At 40.3% G+C, this 12,113-nt stretch overlaps 1 protein-coding gene across 2 annotated transcripts in view; it reads left to right on the plus strand.

Moving 5' to 3' along the window:
• The first annotated feature begins 37 nt into the window (after positions 1-37).
• LOC132827108 (E3 ubiquitin-protein ligase DTX1-like) overlaps positions 38-12,113 on the plus strand; it is a 259,409-nt gene continuing 247,333 nt past the window's right edge. For both annotated transcript variants that reach the window (XM_060843595.1, XM_060843596.1), the window contains exon 1: positions 38-590. In XM_060843595.1, coding sequence (XP_060699578.1) covers positions 317-590 — 274 coding nt within the window. In that variant the 5' untranslated portion in view covers positions 38-316. The remainder of the gene's footprint in view (positions 591-12,113) is intronic.

The raw sequence follows: 12,113 nt of genomic DNA on the forward strand, positions 1-12,113 counted from the left end.
AGGGCACGAGGGGAGGGGACAGCAAGCAGGGAGGTGGGACAAGGCAGACGGGTTCTCTCTCACACCTTTGACTGTTTCTGGGGGAAAGGCTGCCTTCATACCTGAGAGAGAGACAGAGACACAGAGATCGAGATTAGAGAAAGGGACAGAGAGAGAGAGACACACACACACACAGAGGGAAGGCTTAACCGAGTGGACCCAGCGAGTCGACACCTCCAGCGTCCGCAGGGAGAGGACAGGAGGAGCGGGGTGGGAGGCTCGGCGAGTCAAGCCGCCCCCACTCCCCAACCCCGATCCCCCGCGACCACCTTTTCCAATGGCTCGCCCCTCCGCCGCCGCCACCCCAGCGATGCTGCCGGCGAGCGGCTTCGGCTTCGGCTTCCCACCGCAGAATTTCGCCCGGGTGGTGGTCTGGGAATGGCTGAACGAGCACGGCCGCTGGAGACCGTACAGCGCGGGCGTGTGTCACCACATCGAGAACATCGTCAAGTGCAATGCCAGGGGGAGTGTGGTGCTGGGCCAGGCGGAGGCACAGCTCTCCCCTTATATCATTGACCTGCAGTCCATGCACCAGTTCCGGCAAGACACAGGTAAGTGGCACGTTCTCTTACCCCCCCCCCCCCCCCTCCTCTACCAACCTGGAGATAGATTCCCCACCAGCCCAGTCACAATACAATAAAAAACCTCACAATAATCACATAGAGAACCACACCTACCTCCTGTAAAACCCCATTCACCGTCTTAAAATCAATGCGAGACCCCCTCCCCCCCACAGACAATGGGGGTGGGGGGAGGGGGATATGGATTTGTGTGTGTACATCAGAGGGAAATGGTTCTGATTCAGCGTGTTGTCAGGGCACGGTGGAGATGACAGAGGGGAGGGGGGCTGGGGGGGGGGAGTCAGGATCATCTCAAGGTGCCGTCTCCTTTCTCAAACTCAGCCCCCGAGCCTGCTCCCCATGTGGACCGTGTCTCTCTCCTCCACCTCCCCCCCATTCCTACCGGAGCATTCCCACATCCCTGCCCTTCTCCATCTGGATCAGACTGATTGATATCTCCGGTGCGGCAGAAACACAGATGAATCCCCCCCACCCCGCGGGGTGGCTGTGCGGTTCGCTCTGTCCCTGCAGCCGGCCAGCGAGGGGCTCACTCCAGCCTCCAGCCCAGCGTCTCCCCGCTGATGCTGGGGACCCCCACTCCCCCTCATGCGGCGTTGGTTTGTCCTAAAGGCGCAGCCCCTGACAGCGGTCCAAGTGTTTGTTCCCCCTCCGTCCCCACTCCCCACTGGAATGAGGTTTGGCCGTTGATCGTTCTCTGAGGATTTTCTCTCCTGTTACACGCTGGGGTATTGGGAGCGGCCGGAATCTATTCCCTCAACCCCCCATCTATTCTGGGGGTTTGTTGGGGGGGGGGGGGGGCGGGGGTAAATGAGCCGAGAGAGTGCAGCCGGGGACACTGGCTGGTTGACGGAGCGGTCTGGCGCATTGCATTGCAATACTCAGCAAAGGCTGCGGAAGAGGAATCTCTTCCAATCGCCAGATAATGTGAGGGGGCTTAGTGCAGCCAGGAATTTGAAGCCATTCAGAACGAGCCTTTCCAATCCCTTGTCGCCATGCTAGCGGTGGCAAACCACATTCTGGAGTGGCTGTCTATTTGGAGCAGGTTAGCAGATGGTATTGACTGGTATGCACACCTTAGATTCTGCTCTGAGAATATAAAGATCTGAAATCTTATCATCGACATGATTTGGTCAGAGTGTACTTCCCAGGATAATTGTGCGGTGTTCGAAACCAAAACATCCAAATTTCTGCCTGGAAAGATGTTTTGGCAGCCCTTGGTTGTAGCTGGTTATAACACAGGAATGGAAAGCACACGTTGTGTCCTGACATCTCGACAGCAGTTTGCTTGTCACAGACTGACTGGGTATGATTACTTGATCCTTGCATGCAAAATCACATGGCTAACAAAATACTCCAAAATACCTTTGAAATAGAATGTGACTGTCAGATCCTCTCCACTGGCAGTAGTCCTGTGAGAGAAATCATTTTGGTTTTACTAGTGAGGTTTCATTCAGAATGCTACCAAAACATAAATCAAAGTACATTGATTCGTTCCTGAAAGGCATCTGCACTTCAGGCATTCTATCGCAGTCTTTCTGTCCTTAGAACTGAATGGTAGATTGTAGTGGGGAGTCACACTGGTAAGTGGTCTGCTGCTATCTCATCTCTCAGCACGATGTTTTTATGTCAGCCATAAGAAGATAGGGGGGCTCCCTTTAGATTTTGTAATGCATTGTCAGACAATAAGGGATCTAACTGTAACCAAGTAACATCCCAGTTTCCATCTAGGCGTTGAATTTGGGGAAAGAAAGATAACAAGCTCAAACTGTAGACTTTATGAGCTGTCAGCCAGAGCGGAATGGAATCATTTGTAACATATACATTCACAACTGCATTTTTAAGATGCTACTTAACCAAAAACAAAAAATTGTGGAAATTGTTTGGATTCAGGCTGCAAGGTTTTCATTCACTGACCTTTCTTAATTTCACACCTCATGACCAGAACAACAAGATTTTTCAGATCCGAGGTGCATTGTTGTGTGAATGCAGAATTCTGATTCCAAGGGGCATCTGCAGGACTTTGTTTATTGAGATAAATCTGAATTTGAACACTGGGCATGACTGTGCTCAGTTATATTTTTGATATTCCAAGAAAATGATTGGTGCAGCCTCATTTTAACTTTTGGCCTGAAGTTTATACTAAATCGTGAAAATCACTGTGTTTGTGACCAAAGCATTTAAAACTGTTTAAATTCATAGCCTGATATATGTCATTGGTGTAAGAATGGATGAAATTGAAGTATCCCCCATTTGGGAAATGAAGTATCTCCTGCTTTATTACTTCTCTTTTAAGTTTTCTTTCAATTTTCAAGTCAGTTTATAGATACTAATGTCGTAGCGTCATAGACCCTGAAACAGAACATTATGAGTTGGCATGGTGATTTGATTCTTACCACAGGTAGAGTGGTGTGTACAGTTTTGCTCACTTTACCCTCAGTGGGACATGCTTGCACTGGAAACATTTCAGAGGGTTCACCCGGCTGATTTGTCTTTGGAGGCGATGAGGGTAACCTTAGGAGGTTGAGGGGTGACGTTTATAGAGATTTATAAAATCATGAGGGGTATAGATAAGGTGAGTGGCAGGTGTCTATTCCCTAGAGTGGGAGATTTCAAGATTATGGGGCACACTATTAAGATGAGAGGAGAAAGAAAAAAGACATGAGGCATTTTCTTTTTTAACGGAGTGGTTATTGTGTCGAATAAACTTCTAGAAGAAGTGGTAGATGTGGGTACAGTTATGACTTTTAAAAGACATTTAGACATGTACATGCATAAGGAATGTTTGGAGGGACATGGGCCAGGCCTAGGCAGGTTGGACTAGTTTAGTTTGGGATTATGGTTGGCATGGACTAGTTGGACCAAAGGGTCTGTTTCTGTGCTGTATGACTCTGACTCGATGAACAGTAGGGCTTATACCTAATTAGCATTTAGGAGAATGAAAAGAGATGTTATTTAAACATCTAAGATTCTGAAGGGCTTGGCAGAGTTGACCCTGAGAGGAAGTTTCCTCTTTTGGGGAATCTAGAACAAGCGGGCACAGTTTCAAATATATGGGTGTCTCATTTGAGGTAGATTTGAGTACTTTCCTTTTGTCTCATAGGGCTGCTGGCTTTTGGATATTCTATTCCACTGTGCATAATAGAAACAAGAACATTCGATATATTCATGGTTAATTTCAACAGATTTTTGATTAGCAGGGGAATTGAGGGTTGTGGGTTGCAGGAAAAATAAGTGGATTTAAAGCCATAATTTGATCAGTCACCATCTACTCAATGATAGGGTATACTTGATGGTGTGAATGGCCAATCCCTGCTCTGGTTTTATGTTCCTATGTACTGATTTCACTTTTGACTGTAGTCAACGTGTGAAAAGTGATGACCACTGCACTGTTCCATTTAAAAAAAGCTGATTTTACAAGTCTGCATAATTTAAACAGGAAGTTTTACAGAGCTTTCCAAACTTGTTTTAAGGGCAATCGTGTCGATGGCAGTAATTATTAAAATAGCAGAACACAGTCATTAACAGGTGCTTTTTAAAATCTTGTGCTCAAAGCTCTGAATCTACACTGTAAATTTTGTTAACAGATTTCTGTTGGCCACGAGGTTTGTATGAACTGTTACTAAGCAATATTGTGAAACAAACAATGCAGGAAATATGGCTAGGTCTTGACCCATGGCAACACAGTTGGAACATATTCAAAAGAGCTGAGGTAGTGATGTTCACTGAATGCTGGAACTGAATGTTAAATGTTTTGGCCATTCTATGTCAGAGGTTAGAATGCTTATCATTTTGATTGGAAATTTAGCTTTTAAAAAGCATTACTCATTTGTGTGGGAATTTTCAGGGCAATTTCGATCCTGGAATAACTCAGAGTAAACAGATGTGAAACTTCATTGTTGCTGCAATGTGTTCACGCTGTAGAACACACCAAAGGGGAGTACAGCAGTTAGACATTGATGTGTCCATTTGTCACGCACAAAATAGGCAAACAGAGTCCAAAATCAGAGAAAGCGTGGGAATTGAAAGCAAAGTTGATGCAAGGTCTGTGTACTCTGTCCCTCCCTCTCTGCCGTTACTGCCTAACTTGCTGAGTATTTCCACTAGTGTCTGTTTCTATTTCAGATTTGCAGCATATCTAGTGCTTTGGTTCTGTTTCCAAAAGCAGGTCACAATCTCCTTCAAAGTATATCTTGAGCAAAATTGTATTTGAGGCTTTTAGTTGCCCCGAGTACATGCCTGAAATAGGCTGATGTGGTTGTTACAATTTGTGTAGTCCTCCAATTCTAAGATCCTAATGTGGCATTGAGCCATAACATGTGGTTCAATAGCTGCTAAAGGAGGCGCCTAAACTTTGAAATTATTTCAATTTTGTACAATACCTGGGAGCAGGCACATTTCTCTGGCTCCACAGTAGTTGCAGATTGCTCATATTCATTAGGGTGGGGTTGGGATACTATGATTTGTATGTCTCTCCAAAAGTTTTACTTTAATTCCAAGATCTAATTGGCACAAGATCTAATTAGATTAGCAATTGAGTTGAAATGATTGTCATTTAATTCAATATTATACATAATTTTTAAGGTAGATGATATTTTTTATTCTAAGTCAATGGAAAGATGCCTTGTTGGCTGTTTCTTCCCTGAATTATTTCTGAACATGTTAAAATGGAAACACACCTTATTTTTAAGAGCCTGCAGTGACTCCTGACATGAGTTTAAACAGTGTAAGCTGTATCATTGTAGAGGAAGCAAGTGGGATAATGTAAATGCTTCTTGATTTGTCAAGCAATGTATGGTGTTGGATATAATCAAGGACAATCAGAGGAGAAAACAGTCACCTTTTCTGACTGAGTAACAATGTGACAAGAGCACACATGATGGGGAGGGGTACGAGTGAAAGGTTACATGTTGTGCTCATATTTGTAAGTTAAGAATATTTTTCCATCCACTGAATGATTTTAAGTTATCAAGGTGCATTGTAATTTTTTGTAATTATAACAATTTTTTAAGGGACCTGGGCTATCAAGAATTACAGTCAAATTAAATGCCATATGTAAACTTTTTTTTAAAAAGGTCTTTAAAATATGAATATTTCTGTTGAAATATAGAGTATTATGATGCATTTAGAGCTACTTGCACAGAGAATTTAGAAAAGTATTGCTTAATTTAGTTCGGGATCAATCATTACATATCTTATAATAACATCGAGAGCTAGTTTTCAATTTAGAAATGTGGATTATAGTCCTTCAGCCAAATTCTAATTAACAGTTAAACTGGTATTGTAATTAATATTAAAAAGGTTCTCGTGTAATTTATTAAAAACTTTGCTCAAAAGCCTGAATTGATGATTTCCATTCTAACACAATTGTGATGGATACACATTTTGAAGGGTTATGTCTTTTTAATTATAAAAGTTATGAATTGTCCAGTCAAATGAAAACAGAGTAGATGGAGCTTGACCAGAACAGCTGTCTGCACTTCTGGAGCTGCATTTAATGAGTATCGCGAAAGTTATTTATTTGTTTCAGAAGATGAACATATTGCATTTCAAGTACATTTTTACTTTTTTATTGCAATTCTCAAACTGATCATGTAACGTTAATTCTGACACCAAATAAGCCAAACCCCAAAACTGAAAAATGCACAGCCTTGAAAACGTGCTTCTCTTTTTCTTGGCAGGATAACAGCATCCCTCCTTTGTTGGTGAAATATTTCCCTAATGGCATAAATTGAACAGATTGTGTGGAAATCATGGCTGAGATTCAACCTATGATATCATTTGTACAATTATTCAGGGGATAACACAAACCTAATAAAAATGAAGTATAAGTTCGATGGTTACAACTTCTGAATATTTATAGTTTGTAGAAAGAAGTCATCAGTTGTCAGTGTTTTCCAAATTTACAGTGTTTAAAATTTATAAAGTAGATTGAGATTTTAATTTAAAAGCAAGTGGCAGGTATTCATAGTGTGTTCAAAGAATTGGAATTTAGCTTGGTATTACTCAAAAAGAGTTTGTCACACGACAGTCTTGTGTTTGAAGAGAATTATTTTGGAATCAAATGACACCTTTGATGATATATGAATCAGTAAAAGTTTAATAAAGTATTACCACCAGTATTTTGAACAGTTCTTTTAATCCAATTCTTATATAAATTAGAATTAATTTAACTAATATTATTCTTTGACATGAAGCATGATGCAATATGAGGAAAACAGGAAACCAAAATAGCCAAGTTTCACACGGTAGGAACAGGAGCAGGTCATTCAGCCCCTTGAGCTGTTGTGCCATTCAATAATATCATGGCTGATCTTTGGCCGAACTCCCTATCCCTGTCATGGGCCCATATCCTTGATATCCTTGCTTAATAAAAATGACTCCATATCTCAGATTTAAATTCAGTAATTGATTTAGCATTGACTGCATTGATATTGAGGAAGAGCATTCCAAACCTCTATCACGCTTTGCATGTAGAATTGCTTTCTAACATCGCTCCTGAATGGCCTGGTCATAATTCTTAGACTATGCCACCTCATTCTAGAATCTTCAAACATTTGAGATAGGGTAGGTAACGATAAACTGTCATTCTCTGTTAATATCCTTAAGACCTTGATTAGATCACCTCTTGACCTTCTAAATTCTAAGGAATGAAGGCTAAATTTATTTAATCTCTCTGTGTAATTTTTAACCCCTGAAGTCTGGGTATTATCTTGTAAACCTGCATAGAACTCCCTCCAGTGCCAAAGCATCTTTGCTCAGATGTGGTGACTTGATCTGTCCACAGCACTCACAACAGGGACTTACAAAAGTTTTGTATGACTGCAAATAATGTTTGCATCTCTATGCTGTAGCCCTTCAGATATGAAGGCCAGCATTCCATTAGCTGCCTTGACTATTTTCTGCACTTGTTTATGGCATTTTACATTTCCTAACTGACCCTGTAATGAAACAAGATCCCACTTCTTGGAATTAAATATGCATTTACAAGCAAATGACACTTTTCATGAAAATGTAAGTTTCACTTTAAATCATCATTACTACAAAGGCGTATCTGAGGAAACCAAGAACATTTGTATTACACACTGCACAATTTGGGAACCATTTACAATCTCACAGTAATTCAAACTCGATCAAATTGCAAATGTATTCCATCCAAGGGCACCAATACAGTACATGTCTACCTCTCCTTCTCCCTCTCTCCCTGTTTCTCTGTGCGCCTGGCAATTCTAAAGGTACAGCTGTCAGCTAACTCTTTGCCAGCTGACTATCCACAGAACCTGGTTCACAATTTTGTTGCCTGATACAAACTCTTAGCACTTTTGCATGCATAAGTTATTCAAGCTACCTTTTAGGATTCACTCCCATTTAGCTCACCTGTTCATCCCCACCTCAAGAGCTTTTGAAATTACATTTTATTTCTGTGGCTAAAGCAGAAAACCTCTCTTTGCTCTCTCTTTGTTTCTGCATCTGTGCTGATTGCCTTTCTCCTCCATCTATTCAATTTATAACCTTTTAATATGGTAGTCAGTCATCTGACAAAGGAGGGGGTAGGAATTGGTTTGTCTTTCAAGTAAATTTATTCAGAATACTCTGTACTATGCAGGCTACTTTGCCCTTCTTTAAGCAGTTCCTTCCAGCTGGAAATTTGTCCTAAGCAGTGTTTAAATTGACACAGCATTTGAAGTAGTAACATAGCTTTCCTTTACACCTAGCTACACATATTTTTTAACTTCTTCCCATTAGTACTGCTTCCAGGTCAAGGTTAGCTATATTTCATAGGCCCAGAATTTCTTATTATCCAAGAGAATTAAAATTGACCCCTTTACAATTGATGCAAATTCCTATGACTCAATTCCCAACATTGTAAATAATTTAAATTTGAAAAGACATTTTAAACAAAGTTTAAAATTTTATTTACTAAATTGCTTCTGGGACAAATGTCACCACATTAGCATAATTGTCTAATGTAAATTTGAGTGGAAAATAAAAGTGCACTTGGCATATCAGACTAGTTATCAGATACATTTTTGTGCATTAAATATTCTGGTCCATTCTGCCATTTTCCACCAGAATGTAATAAGGCAAGGCAAGTGACTGAAATATTAGGAGAGGAATACTTTTGGAAGAGTGATCATAATTTATTCATTTTAAAATAGTTATGGAAAAGGATAACCCTTCCATGAAAGTTAAAGTTCTTAAATCGAGTGAGACAAATTGTAATGGTATGAGAGTGTAGGGGCATTCATCAGAGGGAATTCAGGAAGGCAAAGAGAGAATATGAGAACTTTGGCAGATAAGGTTCAGGATAATCCCAAGAGATTATACAAGTAATTACGTGCATTGAAGCACCCTTAAAGATCAAAGAGGTCATCTTTGTGTTGAATCTCAGGAGATGGGAAAGAAATGAAAATTTTGTGTCAGTTTTTACTCTGGAGGAAGGTATTGAGGTGAGAGAACTCAGGGAAATAAATATTGATGTTTTGAAAACACTTCTCATTACAGAAGAGGAAGTGCTGGAGATCTTAGAAAATATAAAGTTGGATAAAACTGTGAAACCTGATCAAATACATGCCAGGATATTGTGGGAAGTTAGAGAGGAAATTGCAGGGCCCCTAGCAGAAATATTTGTATTACCTATAACCACAGGTAAGGTGCTGGAGGACTGAAGGGTGGCTAATGTTGTGCCTTTATGTAAGAAAAGCTGGAAGGAGAAGCCAGGGGACTATAGACCAGTGAGCCTGTCATTGGTGGTGTGCAAGATGTTGGAGATGATTTATTTACATGCATTTGAAGAGGCATGGAATAATTAGGGATGGTCAGCATGGTTTTGTGCGAGGGACGTCAAGTCTCTCAAACTTGATTGATTTTTTTCAGGAAGTAACCAGAAAGATTGATGAGGGCAGAGTGGTTAATGTTGTTTACTTAGTCTTTAGTAAAGTCTTTGATAAGGTTCCGTGTGTTAGACTAATGAGTAAAGTTATATCACATGGCTTTCAGGATGAGCTTGCTAATTGGATGCAAAATTGGCTTTACGGTAGGAGACAGGGTGGTGGTGGAGGTTTTGGACTGGAGGCCTATGACCAGCATAGGGATAAATACGGGTCTACTTTTGTTTGTCATTCATATAAATGATTTGGATGAGAGTATTAGAGGCATGGTCAATAAGTTTGTAGATGACACTAAAATTGGTGATAGAGTGGACCGTGATGAAGGTTATCCAAGAATACAAAGAAGTTTTGATCAATTGGGTCAGTGGGTTGTGGAGTGACAGGTGGAGTTTAATTTGGATAAATTTGCATTTTTGTAGAACAAACAGGGTGGGGCAATTAATGGTAGGACCCTGGGTAGGGTTGTAGAACAGAGAGACCTAGGCGTTCAAGTACATACTTATTTGAAATTTGCATTACATATAGACAGGTTTAGCATGTTTGCCATCATTCCTCAGACCTTTTTGACAATATGGGTTGAGATGGCAAGACTAGGGGGCATATTTTTAAGGGGAGTAGTTTAGTTCCGGAACATGGTCAGCATGGATTAGTTGGGCCCAAGAGTCTGTTTCCATGCTGTATAACTTGATAAATTCTTTTCATATTCTGTACTCATACTTTTATACTTTAAAAACTTTGTTGTCATTGCCCTGCTTCGTGTTGAAAGTTTCTTCAATTTATTAATGATTTTTTTTAAAGAAGAAACTGTGTATGGTTTTATTCAAAGCTTCTTGGGTCATGTTATCAAATAATTTGTTTTAAATGGAAAGAAGATGCTTTTTCATTTCATCATTCTCCTCATTCGTTTAAATATGTTCACTTTTGCTGAATGGACCGGACCGTAAACTTATCCTTTTTGATTTAGAGCCCAGGAGTCACTTTAATTCTTCCATTCCTTTTCAAGTTTAGAAAGTGATGAGATCAAAACTGCTTATAAGCTTTAGAAAAAAGGAATTATAAAGAGTTAATGAAGAGTTACATGTGCAAAGCTATATCAACTATCAAAACTGCTTTGATATCTTAATCATATCGTATTTAAATGTGAACTAAATAAAGATAAGAATTAGACAATTATTAGAATTGTTCGAATTAAACAAAGAATGATGGTAGGAGATAGATGAACTAAATAGCATATAAACATTGCATTGACTACTTGTGTCAAATGACCTATTTGTGTGCTGTGCATTCGACATGGTATTTGGCATTTACCATTTCAAATTTGTTTCATAATGTATTTTGAAATACATACATGACAAATGATTTTTCAAAGATTGAAACTCATTGATTTTTGAATAGCACTCAATGATTATGTTTGATATCAGTACTAAAATTATGTTTCATACTACAGTCAAAGAATGACAATACGAGGGCAATATTTTGTCCTGTGACTGTCATTCTTTTCATGTCCTGACCTACGATTATTATCAATTCCATGGTCTGTGGGCTGTTGCATTACCCAGGTATCTGCATTATTTCTGTGGTGACCTAGAGCAGTCTGGATGAGATCCTTTTAACTGCCTTCCTACAATCAGTTCACAGCTATATCATGAAATATTATTGTTTATTTTTGTTAGAAAAGCTTTGTTTACAGCCTAACCATATGTTTTGTATTATTCACTTGTGGGATGAGAGTGATGCTGGTTGGCCAGTATTTATTGTCCATCCCTAGTTGCCCTTGAGAAGGTGAGCTGCCTTCTTGAACTGCTGTAGTCCACCTGCTGTGGATTGACCCACAATGCCATTAAGGAGCAAATTACAGGAGTTTGTCCCATCAACAGTGAACAAAATGGCAATATATTTCCAATAGTGAATGGTTTTGGGGAAGTTGCAGGTGGTGATGTTGCCATGTATCTGTTGCCCTTTTCCTTCCAAATGGGAGTAGTTGTGGGTTTGGAAAGTATTGTCTAAGGAGCCTCAGTGAATTTCTGTAGTGCATCTTATAGATAGCACACACTGTTGATGCTAAGCATTGGTGCTGGAGTGAATGGATGTTGGTGAATTAAGTGCCAATGAAGAGGGCTGCTTAGTCCTGTTGATGGAGATGCACCCATCAGGAATGTGAGTAGTATTCCATCACACTCCTGGCATGTGCAGAGTAGATGGTGGACAGGCTTTGGGGAGTCAGGAGCTGAGTTACTCATTGCAGCGTTCTTAGCCTCTGACTTGCTTTGTCTGTTTATATGATGAGTCCAGTTGAGTTTCCAATCAATGTTACTTCCAGAATGTTGACAGTGGGAGATTCAGTAATGGTAACACCATTGAAGGTGAAGGGCCTTTGGTTAGACTGTTTGTTATTGGTGATAGTCATTGCCTGGCATTTGTGTGGTGCAAATGTTACTTGCCAGTTGTCATCCCAAGCCTGGTTATTGTCCAGAGCTTGTTGCATTTGAACATCGCCTGTCTTCCATCAAGGACAATGTGTTGTCCTTCATCTTTTCAACGGACAATAATTGAGTGTGAGTCATCTTCTGACACCAATGAGACAGACCCCATAAACAGGTCCAAT

The sequence above is a fragment of the Hemiscyllium ocellatum genome, chromosome 24 (genome assembly GCF_020745735.1).
Source record: "Hemiscyllium ocellatum isolate sHemOce1 chromosome 24, sHemOce1.pat.X.cur, whole genome shotgun sequence".
NCBI lineage: Eukaryota > Metazoa > Chordata > Chondrichthyes > Orectolobiformes > Hemiscylliidae > Hemiscyllium > Hemiscyllium ocellatum.